Source organism: Notamacropus eugenii, chromosome 4, assembly GCF_028372415.1.
Source record: "Notamacropus eugenii isolate mMacEug1 chromosome 4, mMacEug1.pri_v2, whole genome shotgun sequence".
Classification (NCBI taxonomy): domain Eukaryota; kingdom Metazoa; phylum Chordata; class Mammalia; order Diprotodontia; family Macropodidae; genus Notamacropus; species Notamacropus eugenii.
Window position 1 is genome coordinate 124,614,243 of NC_092875.1, and position 16,474 is coordinate 124,630,716.

The following is a 16,474-nucleotide window of genomic DNA, read 5'->3' on the forward strand; positions in this document are numbered from 1 at the left end:
TCAGGCTTGCTACCATGTCTTCTCAACCTGGGAGACTACTTTGCTCCCACAGTCCACCCCTCCTATTACTGGCTTCTTCCTGAAACTGCCATTTGGAAAAAATGCCTAGGCCAGGCATCCCTCACTATTCCCTGCAGTCTTTTCCTGACTCCTTCAGTTTCATCATCATTTTCCCTCAGGTACCTTCTCCTTACCTGTCCCTTCTTATGTGTTACTTTCCTCCATTCCTTTTAGTCAGGAGTTGCCTTTTTTTTTTTTTTTTTTGCTTATATTTCCAGAGTTTAGCAGACTGCTTGGCACACAGCAAGCACTTAACAAATGCTTGATGACTTGGCTCTAACCTTTTTTCAGTTTTATTCTATATTATTACTTCACATACTTTCCAATTCAGCTGAAATGCATTTCTTTCAGTTCTCCATGCATCTATCCCCTGCCTTTTTTAGCCTTGACAGCAGCTGTACCCCATTCCTGGAATGCACTGACCTCTCACCTCTACCCTTTAGAGTCTTTAATTCCTTACATCTCAGTTCAAGGGTCACCTTTTATATGAGAATTCTCCCATCTCCCAGCTTCCCCTAAACTGGCTATTTTATGTACATTGTATTTATGCAAACATACTGCCTCCCCCAATAGAATGTAAGCTCCTTGAAGGGAGTAATTCCTTTTAGCTTATTCCCAGCACCAAGGAGAGTGTGGGGGAAATTGTGGGCATTTAATAAATGCTGGTTAATCCTTCAATGACACGTCAACATTGAGTACAAAGTACTGGTATTTTTAATAATCTTTAATGGTAAGCACAACTGTTATTATACCCATAGGACAGATTTTAAAAAATGAGCCTCAGAAATCATCACTCATCCCAGCTCAGTTTAGTATGTAATGGAACTGAAATTCAAATCGAGGTCCATCCTTCTAGTCCAGTATTGTTGTTACCTACACCCCAAGGTGAGATATACATTAAACATTTTGTTGTTCAGTTGGTCCAGTTGTGTTCAACTCTTTGTGACCCCTTTGGGAGTTTTCTTGGCAAAGATACCAGAGTGGTTCTCCACTCTATTCCTTCTCCAGCTCATTTTAACTGAGGCAAACAGGGTTAAGGGTCACATAGAAAGTATCTAAGGCCACATTTGAACTCAGATCCTCCTGATTCCAAGGCTGGCACTCTATCCACATTAAACATTATTTAGAATTAATTTTAGGTGAACACAAGTCCTAAGGATAAAGATTATAATAAGAGAAAGCTTCCTGGGGAAGTTGAGTCATGGACCATTCTGAAGGAAACATGGAAACATAAATACATAAAAATGAAAGAAAACATAAAAACACAAAAACATAAAAAATGAAGGGGTAGGTAGGGAGAATGGTATGTATGAAGACACAGAACTAGAGCCATCCTTTGGATGTGTACATAGACAAAAACAACCTCTTGCAGTATATGTGAGTAGCTTCTACCAGCTTGAGGAGAGAGTACAAATCAAAGCAGAGTATATATATAACAGAAGTATATATATAACATGAGTACCATTAGACTGACAGGAGATGGTGGTGATGAAGAACCTCAAATCCCATTACAGAGATTTAATCTGCTCAGCTGTAGTTACAGGGAGTGAGGGTGGGGGGTAGCGTGAGGAACATGATCTTTGTTGTATTGGCCTAAAATTATGGTGCATTGTGATCATAATGTGAAAACACAGCCTATATAGAATTCCCTTAGAAATATTAATAACTGATTATAATACATATGTAATATAAATGTGTGTGTATACAAGCATACATATATATTGCTTTAAAGTTTACAAATTATTTCATATATAAGGTTTCATTTAAAGGTCACGACAATCCTGTGATACAACTGTCTTGATTTTATGAATGGGGAAAGACTGAGATCATATAGGTAGTGAGTGGAAAAGGTGGAATTAAAGTCCCAGATTTTCCTGATTCAAAATGTAGTGCTCTCTGTCCACTATACTAAGAGAAATCAAAGAAATCTTACGATTTTACTGGAAGGGACTTACGTGGACATTAGACATTACTTCTAGAAAATAACTAATGAGTAAGTAGGTGTTATTTTATAGGAAATTCACTAGAAGAATCACATTTTAAGGCAAACTGAATTAAAAAACAAACCAAAAACCATGAGCAAGGTGTAGCCAAAGTCTGGTGAATCTAGATGGACATTCACAAGGTAGAAGTCAAATGGACAAAAGTCAAGAATTCTTTTTGAAAGAAGCCTCCCAGAATGGAATTATAAATGAACATAATCATTAACACTCCTAATTGACCACCATTGTCCCCAAAACAGCTACTGTCTTCCAGATTCCCTTTCCCTATTAATAGTACCATCCTTCTCCCAGTCATCTGTGTTTGAACTGAGTCATCATTTATTTATATTTCTCCTTAAACTCAACAAAGGGGAGTCAACAGTCACTACTTACCAAATACTAAGGAACATGGGGATGATGCTGGATCATGACTAGTCTGTGGCCAGGTTGCTTGGCACTGTTTGAAATTCCCCTAGGTAGGAAAAGTAAGGGGATATAATAATTAAGAAATTCCAGAAGCATCATGTGACCCAACCAAAAGCAGTAACTAGAATATGGTTTGGGAATCTGAAGGGTAAGAGAGGGTAAAAAGGGCAACTAGAGTAGAAGCAGTATCCAAACCATAATCCAGGGCAGTGGTACTGAACTCAAATATGAGGGGTCAGCAAACCATAAACAAATAAAACTCTCATTTTGCCCTGATTCTACATTCACTAAGTGACCCTGTAATATCTGTGATCTGGATTCCTGAGTAGACCTATGTACCAGGAGGGAAGAATTCCAAATACCAGTGGTCAAACAAAGCATAACTCATATTATAATAAAATGACCCTCTGAACGCAAACAGTTGAAGCATTTCACCTCTGGATGACCTAACTACCAGTGACCAGAGTAGAAGTGTGAAAGGAACTAGGTTAAAATGTAATTGAGGAAAATCAGACAAAATAAATACATAACAGAATGTAGGTAACAATGACATGTGGTTTTCTAAGTCATGGTGGTCTCCTTTTCTATTTGAATTTGACACCTTTGCTCTAGAGACCTGAAAAGATGAGAAACTAGATGCACCTTCAGAAGACAGCTCAATAGTTTCCCATTCTCATAGTTACAACACTAATAAAAGAAAACATACTAGTTTCTCATTTAAATTAAGGGGAAAATATCAGCGATGGAAAATATAATTTAAAAGTCATATTAAAATAGATATTCTTCATATTGTAAACAGGGTATGTGGGGTGTTCAGGGGTGACAAGCACCTCTACTGTGTGAGGGTTTGCTGAGCCCCTTTTCAAGGCTGCTCATCTACCTTTGGTGTCCACTTTTTACCTAGTTCTCAATGGTGGCTTCAAGAAGTTGCAGCATGTGAAGTAGCCACACCCCAGTAAAACCATCCAAGCAGATGGACTAAACCAGGTTAAAAGTAACCAAAGGGCCTCAAACCTGTTGGTGAGTTAAGAAGCACATGAAGACATACACAGAGACAGAGAGCACAGAGTGATTGGAACAGGATGGGATCATATCTTAAAAAAATGAAATTAAGCAGTGAGAGAGAAATATATTGTGAGGAGAAAGGGAGAAATGGAATGGGGCAAATTATCTCTCATAAAAGAGGCAGGTAAAAGACTTTTTAGTGGAGGGAAAAAGAGGGGAGGTGAGAGAAAAACATGAAGTTTACTCTCATCACATACCACTAAAGGAAGGAATAAAATGCACAATCATTTTGGTATGAAAACCTATCTTACAATACAGGAAAGTGGGGGAGAAGGGGATAAGCAGGGTGGGGGGGATGATGGAAGGGAGGGCAATGGGAGGAGGGAGCAATTTGAAGTCAACACTCTTGGGGAGGGACAGGATCAAATGAGATAACAGAAGCAATGGGGGGCAGGATAGGATGGAGGGAAATATAGTTAGTCTTACACAACACAACTATTATGGAAGTCATTTGCAAAACTACGCAGATATGGCCTATATTGAATTGCTTGCCTTCCAAAGGGAAGGGGTGGGGAGAGAGGGAGGAAAAGAAGTTGGAACTCAAAGTTTTAGGAACAACTGTTGAGTACTGTTCTTGCTACTAGGAAATAAAAAATACAGGTAATGGGGTATAGAAAGTTATCTGGCCCTACAGGACAAAAGAGAAGATGGGGACAAGGGAAGGGAGGGATGATAGAAGAGAGGGCAGATTGGTGATAGGGGCAATCAGAATGCTCAGTGTTTAGGAGGGGACAAATGGGGAGAAAATTTGGAACCCAAAATTTTGTGAAAATGAATGTTAAAAGTTAAACAAAAAAAAAAAAAAGAAGAAGCACATGAAGACCTTCCCGAGTGGAATGGATGGATAGGAACAATGTGTTCCAATGGCCATTACAGTGACTGAAGGTGCTATGGGGTGTTTAGTATTTGGTCAGGCACCAAAGATGCCAAGGTCATCCATTGCATGCCAAGCCGTCTACAGTCCTCTTGACTTCTGTTTTGCTACTGGACTTTGTTCTGTCTGGAAGAGAGAGTGAAACCTTGTGTAACTCTGCCTCACTTAAACCCAAATCATCCTGTAATGTCATTGGTCCTCTTGAAAATGAAAGGACAGAATAACAAAAGCCAAAATATTTTACTTGATCATTTAGATATTCTTTAAAGTTCTCCCATTAAAACATAATCTCCACTGTAAAAGATTTTAAACTAATCAGTAAGATTATTTATAAAAGTTTAAATAAAAAGGTGTAAACTATTTAAACATCTGCAGTGTCTTAGGGAAGAAAGAAAAGAAGAGGAAGGTAAGGGTCACAAAGAGATTTTGTCTATCAAACCCACAGAATTAAAAGAACAAAGGTTGTTGATGATCTAAGAGTACAAATTACTAAATAACTGAAAAGTCCAGAAACTACTTTTAAAAAATGATCTACTAACACAATAGATTTAGTTCTGAAACAAGATCCAGAAAAGGAATGATTATCACTATGGAAATCATTTTTAAGTAAAAAGCTGACATCATCAAATTGTATAGGAAGTAGCCTATGATGTGATAGCAAGAACACTAGTCTGCGAGTCAGATAATTGAGGTTCAGATTCTGTCTCTGACATAAATCCTGTGTGAATATCAGCACGTCTCAATTTCTCTGACTTTCAATGTTTCACCTACAGAACTACAATAATACCTATAATTCTATACCCTGTCTTCCAGGGTTGCTATGAAAATCAAATGAGAAGTACGTAAGTTCCTTGAGGGCAGGGACTATTTCATTTCTGTCTTTGTATACTCAAAGTTTGGCACATAGTAGGCACTTAATAAATGCTTGCTGATTGATGGATTAGTCCAAGGTTTACAGGGCTAGTTTTCAATGAGGTGTTTAAGTCCAGATTGGAACCCTAGTCTCTTAGTTGAAAAAGTAAGCGCCCCTTAGACTATTTATTCCATAACTTAGCTGATGATAGGAATGATGGCACTGGTAGTATAACTACTGAGAAGAGAGTCACATGGAAGAGAAAAACAATTTCTTCTCCCTTTTCTGGTATCTAAACTTTGAAACTGCTAGTCTTTTTTTTTTTTTTAACCTTCTCCCTCTTCTAACCTCCTCTCCCAGCAAGTCTGCCTTATTCCCACCCATTCCTCCCCTCATCAAATTAAAATTTCCATTTCCTTAGAGCAGCTGAACTCACCTAGATGTTGGGGAAAAGCTACAAATTAAACTAATTCACACTAAGGTAAAAATGACTAAGAATTCCAGACCTTTGCTTAGAAGCATTTGCATTTTAAAACAGATGATGCTTATCAAATAAAAAAAATCCCTAAATGGCAGAATTCTAGGCAGTAAGATAAGGTAAGGAGAAAATTTTACTTCAAGTATGGAAGATCTTCTTTTCATTGGGGCTTGGGGGGTGGCACTGTGGAAGGAGAATAGTGTCCCTACTCTGAGGCAAGCTACAAAGTTTGAAAGACTACTTCCGGAACAAGTATTTCAGCTGATGCTTCTTTTCACAGCTTTTTCCCTCTTTCCCCAATTTCTAAAACTCATAGAGGTTCTCATAAACTCACTGCTTCCAGGCCACCGAAAATAAGGTGAGACAAGTATTTATTAGAATAAAATGTACAAAAGAATTCTGGGAACACCATGTAATTTTATGTTAGGACATTTACATTTAAGGGCTGAGACAGAGGAAGGACAAGTAACAAAACTGTACCCAGAAGTCTGTTCAAGTTAAGTTGCTCAAATATTATAAAGGTTCTACCCCCAAAATGGAAAATAAAATTGTTTTGTTTATTGTGTACTTAAAATAACTGTAAATAATAACTATACAAACATAAAAAAATTTACTCGTTACTTAAAATACAGAAAAAACATATAAATATTATATATATAATTTTAAAAGTATACAGCTAACATCCCTAAATCTGTAGTGATTAAAGGAAGTCAATAAAATAAAATAATCTTAAATTGAATAAATTTTTGAGCCAAGCTTGAAACTTAGAATTTAAGTGAGATAAAAGAATGTCAAACAACCTCCCAGAATTTAATAGTCTACTCAAACAGAATCAATCTTCTGTTATTTCTTGTTCATCTTCTCTAACACCCATTCAATCACCTGTGCAAAAAGAAAAATTAGATTATTCTGGTCATGTGTCAATATGAAACAGAGAGAATCTAATCTTTGAGAAAATCATGTTGAAAAATTACATTCTACTTTACTGTCCACATTTCAAAAGGGGATACATTATAGAATAAAGAATGCTAGATCTAACTATCTTAGAAATGCAATAATACTTTCTATTAGAACTGAAGGACAATTGCTATAGGACTTTTACTGCAGAGTATAGTAGTGTAAACTGAGAAGAAAGTCCCTTTTTTTAACCTTCCCCCTTCATACTAAAACGTGTTTCCGAGAGCTCATTTCAAAAGCAGCAAAGCCAAATGGAGAAGAGAATATCAGAATGGACTGAAAATAGAACTTGTATTCTTTAACTTGGAATTCATACATCTTTAAGCAAACAGCCTTATTAACTGTAGCAACCTCTTAAATACCGTCTTTGGGCAAATGACTTAGGATATAAGTCACAGACTTCACAAAGGAATGGCTGTAACAGAATCAAATGGAACACATCAAAATGCATTCTAAAAGTACTGACTGAATCTCTAGTGTATAATGACATTGGACTAGTGTAAAGACTTCAGGAGATTCCAAGACCAACTAAATACAGTCATTTGTGAGAAAGCTCAAGTTCCCTGAGTCACTCATGGAGTAAGGCTTGCAGTAGGTGAGTGCCTTTTCCCAAGGGGTGGGGTAGAGGGGAGGTACGGGAATTGTTCTTAAAATAACTATACAATTCATTTACTCCTGGTACTTAAAGCACAGGAAAATAGTGTGTGTGTGTGTGTGTGTGTGTGAGTGTGTGTGTGTGTGTGTATGGATGTATGTATATGTGTATATATGTATGTGGGTATATGTATACACACACACATATATAAACCTTTAAATATATGCAGTTAGCAGCCCTAAATATGTAGAAATTAAAAGAAGTCAATAATCTTAAAGGGGAGCAGGTTGGAGCCAAGCTGGAATGGGGCAGCTAGTGGAGTAGCACCTAGTTCTCAATTCCCCAGGCATTTATCAGCATTGTATATCAGGTCTACACTCCTCACTCCCTCATTCCCCTATGACTAATCCTGCTTGATCCAGATAAGAACCCTACCAACAACTCATCACCTTTGAGAGGCTTCTGTGCCCCCTTCCATCAACTCAATGGAACTGACCTATTTTCACCATCCCAAATTGCCCCTTCTTTATTCAATCTCCCTTTGATAAAGCTGCTTGGCTTTACTCTGTCTTTTAACTCTGCCAGGTTTCTGCTGACTTTCTTGTTTTCTTTTACTGAGGCTTGGAACGCTGAACTTTCCCAAAACTGTTAAGACAAGTGGATGTCCTAAAATGAAAGACCTCTTGCTCTGAATGGGTGATGTACCTGTTTAGCATTGCTATTGGCTGTTTTCTTCATTTCTTCAAACAGACCTCTTGAAGTTTTCAGATCCTAAATGTAACATGATAGTGTTAAATAATGCTCACATGAGGTTATTCAGGCTATTACATCTTTTTTTGTATGATGATTAATGAAGGGAGTATCAGAAAACAAAGAAAACACTGTCCAGTCTCATCAACTTATAAATTGGATTACATGTTACACTTGTGAAGACTACATTAATCAGTTTCTATTTTGGCACAATTTAGGGGCAGAAATTTCAAGTGAGAGGTTATTTGTACTGACTCATTTTATTAAGTATCACGCACTAGGGATTTAAACCAGATCTTTCCTAACTCGGAGTCCTGCATTTCCCCCCTCAATTATAATGCTGCCTCCTAATTATAGTCTGAATAAAGCAATCTACAGCAACCATAAAACACTGTAATGTGAGGCCATCACTCTCAAAATTGGTAGGGTTCTCTTAGGCTTGTAGTCACCTAAAATTCCCTAGGATGCTTTTCTTACAAACTGCTATTTAGTCACTTCTAACTCATGCAATTGATTTTTTAATCCTCAGATAAAAAAAAACTCTGCATTTATCTATAAAATATTTCATCTTACAAGATTCAAGTCAAATGATGACCAAATCAACTCTCCCATGGTCCTGGATAGGCGGCTGATTTACTTCCCCACTATCTAACTCATTATCTTATCCCCGAAACTTTTGCTGCTCATCATTCTTTCATATACTTGTTTCCTCCATTAGAAAACAAGCTTTTTGAGGGCAAGGACTCTCTGCTTTTCTGTTTGTATCCTCAGAACTTAGCACACATCACATCTTGCCACATTTTATTTTGATTTATTCATTTCATCATTTTGGATTCAGATTATGACACTCAATATATTGACTATGATGCCTTGTTACTTACTAATCTAAAAATATTATATCCAGTAGAATATCATTTATATCTTGAGCTCAAGAGAAAAACTGAGCTTTCACAAAGGGTTGATAATTATGTGAGCTCTTTGACCTTTTTTTGTATCCCTAGCACTTAGCAAAGTACTTGGCACAGAGTAGACATCCAATAAATGTCACTGACTGCCTAAATAGAAAAGACACCAGAAAAAGTATAGGGAGAAAAAGAGAGGATGCACGTTGATTTCCTTCTTGTTACTCCTGACTCCCACTGCCAAGGTTTTAAAAGCTGGCTATATTTTTGTTGTTTCTTTTAAATGTCATTTAAGTCACACATGAACCTAGGAACAAGAACTACAACTCTAATTATAGAAGAAAAGACATCTTACCTTTAGATAGAGTTTGGATATCTCAAAAAGACGCTGGCTGCAGGCTGAAAAACAGTCATGGTCCTCAGAAATGTTGTGTTTCTTTAGAGTTTTAGCAACTACTTCTTTCAGCATCTTGAAGAGAGTACAACGCATGACTAAATTTCTGAAAAAATGCATAAGCAAAACTTTTCCCAGGTTGATGTTTTATATTATTGTTGCTGTTTAGTCAATTCAGACAAGTCCAATTCTTTGTTACTCCACTGTGGGTTTTTCTTAGAAAAGATAATGGAGGGGTTTGCCATTTCCTTCTCCAGCTCATTTTACACATGAGGAACTGAAGCAAACAGGGTTAAGTGACTTGCCCAGGGTCACATAGCTAAGTGTCTAGGTCAAACCTGAACTCTGGAAGACCTGACTGCAGGCCTGGCACTGTACAACTGAGAAGCCATTTCGTATTACTATTTTGTATCGTCTTCTACAATATATGAGTGTGTCTGCATATACAATATATACACAGAACTATATAGATATTTATAGATAAATCTATAGCTATACTAGCTATACCTATACGCATTTATATACATGTACATACATATTTATTTTATATATATATGTGTGTATATATACACACATATATATATACATGTACATACATATTTATTTTATATATATATGTGTGTATATATACACACACACTTGTGAAGACCACTGAAGAAAATTATACATAAAACAGATAAGCAAATATGCTTCATGTGATTATACTGGTTAGCAGGACATGATAGCTATGAACTCAGAATTGAACTCTGTGCCTTGAACTGCTATATTACCTCAATAAAATTCTGCATTTTTTTTAGTATTAAGAATATAAAAATATAATTTTCCCAATCACAGTTATAACAAAATGAAAATAAATCTTTACCCGAGTATGTTTCTGTGATCTTGATTCCTTAGCTTTCCTTGTTGGGTCTGATTCTTGTACATTTCTCTGACCTGCACCTGCCTTTGAAGTTACTTTCTGAACCTCAGAACTGGGCGTCTGAATAGATGGACAAGTTACAGATGAGGACCGATGTGGGCGTGACTGTGTAGTAGTCACTGTATGATGAAATCCACTATTACCACTTGCTTGAGAAAGAAGAGAATCAGAACTTTCAGATTTTGTTAACCTACTGGGAAAAAATCAGAAACACAAATTAAGTCATTATGAATTTCCTTTGACATCCATTTTCTGTTAGTATTATAAAACATGTTCTCTCATATTCAGAAGCCCCCAAAACAAGAAATATGAAAATGATTCCTTTCTAATTCTACCAGCAAGTAATCAATAAAGCATAATTAGACTGATCATTTGATTTTTTGAAAAGAATGAATGGTGTTTAGAAACAACATTCTAAGTTGGTACTTCTTCTAACAGGACAAACAATAGTAAAGACTGAGCTTTATCAGATCCTAGCACTATAAGCTTGATCAGCTTTAAAATAAGGCCTCCCCATACCGTAGACTGTAGAATACCAAAGCAGGATAGGATCTCAAACATCATCTTGGTCCCACTCTTTCTCAGAGCATGAATTTCTTCTATGACATTCTTGTTAAGCCGCTAACCTAAACAATACCACTGATAGGAAACTCATTACAATCATGAGGCAGTCCATGCTATTTTCATATGGTGCTAATTGTTAGAATGTTGACAGTTCCTTACAAGGAATCAAAATCTATTTCCTTTTGACTTGGACCGTCCCTCTACTTCCTGTTTCACTCTGGTCCAGATAATCACTATCAGAAAATGATTTCTATTAACTTTATGAAAGGAAGGGTTTTGTATAGTATTAGTATTCAAGGAACATAATGTGCTTCGTAAAATATTGTTGCTCAGTATAGTAGCACTACTATAATATTTACAAATAAACGTAGCTGTGTAATTTTTATTGTTCCTTAATCTAATACTTTTATAAGTTGCGTTTGACTGAATTAAAATTCCTCCTTTTGCAAAAGCCCTTAAGTATTTTTCCAACTTTAACAATTTAAGCTGTTATTATGCTAGAAGATACCTGTAATAATTTTTTTTGTAATGATTAGTAAGTTTTCTTCTCACAGCTAATATGGACTTCAATTTTTCTGGCAAAAGCAGACCGTTTTTTTTTTTTTCCCAGAGTGACACAAAATTCATTTCCTAAAGTTTATGTATTCCCATTTATACAACTAAATTTATTCAAGTTTATAAGTAAACAAAGACTTCTTAAGACCTTCCAAGAAAAAGTCTTATCTATTTCTACAACTGGTTGGTTACTGTGCTTCATTTTTGAAGAGGACAAAAATGACATCACTACATTAAAGTCAAAGTACAGTGTGTCCAGTTGTGGGTGATCAGACCAACCCGAGATTGAAAGGCTCTACCACAGGTTGGACACAAATAAGAACTGGGAGTGGAGATGTCTCTAAATTTGCATAGCTCATGTTTCTTTTGAGCAACTACAATTTTGCTTTGCTCATAGAGTACAGCACCTTTTTCGACAGGGGTACACCATACTGGGCAGTCCTTTGCCAGTGTCTCCCACGTCATGCAACCAATTCCAAAGTTCTTAAGAGAGATCTTCAAAGTGGTCTTGTATTGCTTCTTCTGGCCACAATGTGAGCCCTTGCCTTGTGTGAGTTCTCCATAAAATAGTCTTTGAGGCAAATGTATAGTTGGCATTTGAACAATGTGGCCAGCCCATCAGAGGTGTGCTCTCTGCAGTAGAGTTCGAATGCTTGGCAGCTTAGTTCAAGAAAGGACGTCAATGTCTAATACCTTATCTTGCCACGGTGATCTTCAGAATCTTCCTGTCTTCCTAAGAAGGAAGTGATTCAGTTTCCTGGTATGGCGCTGCTAGACTGTCCAGGTTTCATGGGCACACAACAGTGAGGTCAGCACAACAGCTCTGCAGACCTTCAGCTAGTAGATAGTCTAATACTTTTCTCCCATGCTTTTCTTTGAAGCCTCCCACACAATGAATAGCTCTGGCAATGTATGTGTCAACCTCATCATTTGTGTACATCCCCTGAAATTATACTGCTGAGGTAAGTAAACTTATCCACAGTATTCAAAATTTCTCCATTTGCTGTAACTGTTGGTTCCATGTATGAATGGTGTGCTGCTGGCTGGAGGAGAATCTGAGTTTTGTTAGTGTTGTTAGGTCAAAATAAGCACAAGCAACAGAAAACTGATCCATACTTTGTTGCACCTCAGCTTCAGAGGCTGTACTGAGTGTGCAATCATCTGCAAACAAAAAATCATGCACCAACTCTCCCTCCACTTGTTACAGTAAGGCTTGTTTGAAGATTAATTGCATGGAACTGCCTTATATGACTATATAGAATTCATTTCATTGTTATTTTTAATCATTCAAAAAATGGACTTCTGTAGACTATGAGGATCTAAAAACTAAAAAGACAAAATTCTGGCAGAATTTACGTTATACATTTCAGCAACCCTGATTTTATGATTTTTAGACATTAAAATTATATTACTATGCATATAGAAATTTGATTTTGTAATTTATTGATCTAGCAAATTATATAAGTTTCTGACTTATATAAAACATTTAATTATATCTTTCTGATATTTGACCTGAAATCTAGGCACACCTATGATTAGCAAGAAAAAAAGTACTGCTACAACAAAGAGATTAAAGACATTTGCATACACCTAGAAAGCATCTTTTAAAAATACAGTAAGAGATGAAAAAGTTTCATTTGCACTCAAGAGAAACTTTCTCCCAGTGCTTTTTTTATCCCTCCATATAACATATTACCTCTTTGTGGGATAAAAGCAATCTGTGTCTTTTGATCTCCGCTTCAGTCTGGCTACTTCAGTTCTTGGTTCACTCTGTAAAGCTTCTCCATCTGGGACACTTCCAGGCTCCGACAAAACTGCAGGGGATGGAAGAGGGCTCAAGACACAGGGTACAGGGAAACACTCTTTTGTACACGTAGTCTGAGTTTCATAACGAATGAGACGAGACTGAAGTTCAGAGAATCCTCCATCTCTTTCTAAGGCTTTTCGGTCATCCAGACAATATCTAAAAATGAGGAAAAAGCTGTAAGAACTAAAGCTTGTATGAATAAGTACGGAGGGTTTCTTATCCTTTTTTCAAATCAGAAAAAAAAGAACAAATAAGGTAAGTCTCAAAACAGAGTTAGTTCTTCAGGAATCAGTACTTGGGATAAGCTTATTAATAACATTTTGAGTAAACAGTAGTGAACAATGAACAGTACTCAGTGAATTAATTCTTGAAGGGTGCAGATGACATTAAAATATCTTGGTAGTAAAATATCAAATCAAGTCAAGTGGAATTAAGTGCCTACTACCTGTCAGGCATTATGATAAGCATTAGGGATATAAGAAAGGTAAAGAGTGGGGGAAAAGTCCCTGCTCTCAAAGAGCTCACAGCCCAAGTAACAAGGAAGACAACATGAGAACCACTATCTACAGACCAGATATATACAGGATGAATTAGGGGTAGTCTCAGAGGGAAGGCATTAGTTTGAAGGATGAATGGGAAAAGTGAGACAAGCTAAGACCTGAAGGAAGCAAGGGAAGCTACAAGGGAAAGATAAAGGAATAGAGGACACCAGTGAAAATATCCAGTGTAAGGTGATGAAGTTTCATGTTCAAGGGTCAGCAAGCAGGCCAGTGTCACTGGTTCACAGAACACATGGAGGGGAGTAAGAAGTAAGATGGAAAGGTAGGAAGTAGCCAAGTTGTACAGAGCTTTCAGAATCAAAAAGAGGATTTTGTATTTCATCCTGAAGGTAACAGGGAGTCCAGTCCCTAGAGTTTACCAAACAGGGACGGGAAGAGGAAGAGTAATGTGGTCAAACCCATGCTTCAGAAAAATCAATATGATGGCTGAGCGGAAGATGGAGTGGAGAAAGGAGGGAACTGAGGTATGGAAACCAATCAGTAGTCTAAAGGTAAACTGCAGGAAAATTGTATGAAACTGTTGTCAGAAAAGGCAGCAGGCAAATGTTGTCATAGGAAAATGAAAGGTTAATATATTTGGGGGGGAAGTTTAAATTATACTTCTATGATAAAGGGCACTGTGCTATTTATTTGGCTTTCTTTGAATTCCCAGCACTTAGCAGTCCCTACCACATGGTGGGCACTTAATAAATACCAACCTACTACCAATTGTTGACCAATCAAGGGACCTGAGAAAAATCAGAGACTTGTTTTCATAAATCACTGGCCCAATGAGCTGCAAGAATTTAAATGACTAACAAAATCTTAAGTATTGTCAGGTAGAATACTAGAAAAAAAAGGAAAAACATCACTGGATATTTTAAAATTTAAATTGATGGTCATGTACACCTATACTATCTGTACATTCAGCTATGTTTCAAGGCAGACATAATAGAGGTAGAAAAGACAGAGCAGGAAAATAATCAAGGTGAACTTTTTATATTAAAATCAGAATTTCAGGATGTAATGGAGAGGCTATGATAAAAAATGATTAAAAAATTTTAAAAACATAAATAAGACAAAAAAAATTTTTATTCAGGAATTATGGGAATATAGTTGAAAAACTGTTTTCCTAAGGATAGGTCCCCTGACCATAAGAAAAAATACAACTAAAAAGAGCCAGAATTCAGAGGGCTCACCCTTCCTTATTAGAAGAAAGGAAATCTTCCACAAAGTATTTGTTGGGGGGAGGGAAAAAAGACTGAAGACCAATGTTACAATTCATTGTTCTAATCAGTTAGTCAGTCAAGAAGCATTTATTAAACATCTACTATATGCCAGGCATTCTGATAAGTGCTAAGGGAATAAAAGGCAAAAGACAGTCTCTGTTCTCAAGGAACTCATAATCTAATAGGGCAGACAATATTAAAAACAACTATGAACAAACAATGATATGTTGGAGACTACCAACAGAAGGAAGACATTATCCTTAAGGGTTTCCACAAGAAGTTCTCACATTCCCAGCCTCCACCTTCTGAGCCCCTAACAGTATTTTGGATCAACCAGAGTGAATTAATGATCATTAATCAGACCAGCTCCAGGTTCAAGAAAAAAGAGTGGAGGTGGCTATAGAAGAATATGGAGCCTGGAGAGCAAGAAATCAGATGAGAGGGGAAATTAGAAACCCACTCCTGACTACACTAATTAATATAGTATAAGTGGAAACAGAGAGCCAGAAAGAGAAAGGTAGAGAAGCAATTCAACTGCAACGCCTTTTTGAAACACTCCTCTTCAGTAATGTCATGGGAGAACTTCCCCAATTACCCTCTTTCCTGACCATCCAGGAGGAACCAGTTGATTGAAGAAAGCCAGAATCCAGAAGAGCAGGATTGGTAAATACAGACAAGTCTCTTACTATTAATGCCTACTTGGAGTGCCCCTGCAGCACTATCACAACTGTCTATCCGTACCCTCATTCAATTCTGATGGTCTGAAGGTCTAGAGAATTAGCAGCAAGGGCTGGAGGAAGAACATGATAGCCATGAGCCTTCTAAAGGAAGGGGATTGCTGTAAGCACAATGTTATTGAGGATATCACAGAAAACTCAGCAAATTGAGACAGACAAAAATTGACTAAGAAAGAGAAATACGCAAAGAAAAGGTTCAATAATCAGAGAACAAGTACTTCGTAACAAAAGAAAGTACATATAAAACCTTCTGGGAAAGGTGAAGATAACACAGCAAATTCTACAAGGACTTCTTAAATAATAATAGAATAAGTCAAAGATTTCTGGAATAGTTCAGAGATTGATTTTAAAAACAAGGAATGATATCAAAAATTAAAATGCTGAAGGAAGAAATCATTACATGTCAACAGATTCTCTAATAAAGAAAACAAAAAGAATTTAAATGCAAAAAATGTAGAAGTAGAAGGAAAAAATAATAAAACAAAATAATAATCAACAAGATTGGAAGAATATATGAGAGCTCTACAAAATAACAATCCTGAATCTGAAGGCAGAGTGTAAGGAGATAATCTAAGGTTTATGGGACTTTGAGAAAAACACCATGTCAGGGAACAGCTAAAAGACCATTTTTCCAAGAAATAATAAAGAACTTCCCAGAAATACTGGAAGCGGACAGCAAAGTTCAGATTAAGAAAATCCACCATACATCAACAGAAAAAAAAAATTAAAAGTTTAAATTACCAAAAAATTGTAGCCAAATTTCAGAACAAACATCAAAGAAAACTTGA

General features: G+C 36.6%; 1 protein-coding gene across 5 annotated transcripts in view; it reads right to left on the reverse strand.

Moving 5' to 3' along the window:
- Positions 1–6,092: 6,092 nt before the first annotated feature.
- The window catches only part of MTBP (MDM2 binding protein), an 88,212-nt gene continuing 77,830 nt past the window's right edge, over positions 6,093–16,474 (reverse strand). For 4 of the 5 annotated variants that reach the window (XM_072603191.1, XM_072603193.1, XM_072603192.1 and 1 more), the window contains 5 exons: positions 13,071–13,337; positions 10,199–10,448; positions 9,298–9,411; positions 7,996–8,061; positions 6,093–6,620 (listed from right to left, as the gene is read on the reverse strand). In XM_072603191.1, the coding sequence (XP_072459292.1) occupies positions 6,582–6,620; positions 7,996–8,061; positions 9,298–9,411; positions 10,199–10,448; positions 13,071–13,337 (736 nt within the window). In that variant the 3' untranslated portion in view covers positions 6,093–6,581. The remainder of the gene's footprint in view (positions 6,621–7,995; positions 8,062–9,297; positions 9,412–10,198; positions 10,449–13,070; positions 13,338–16,474) is intronic. The other variant, XM_072603190.1, reaches the window with a different exon arrangement.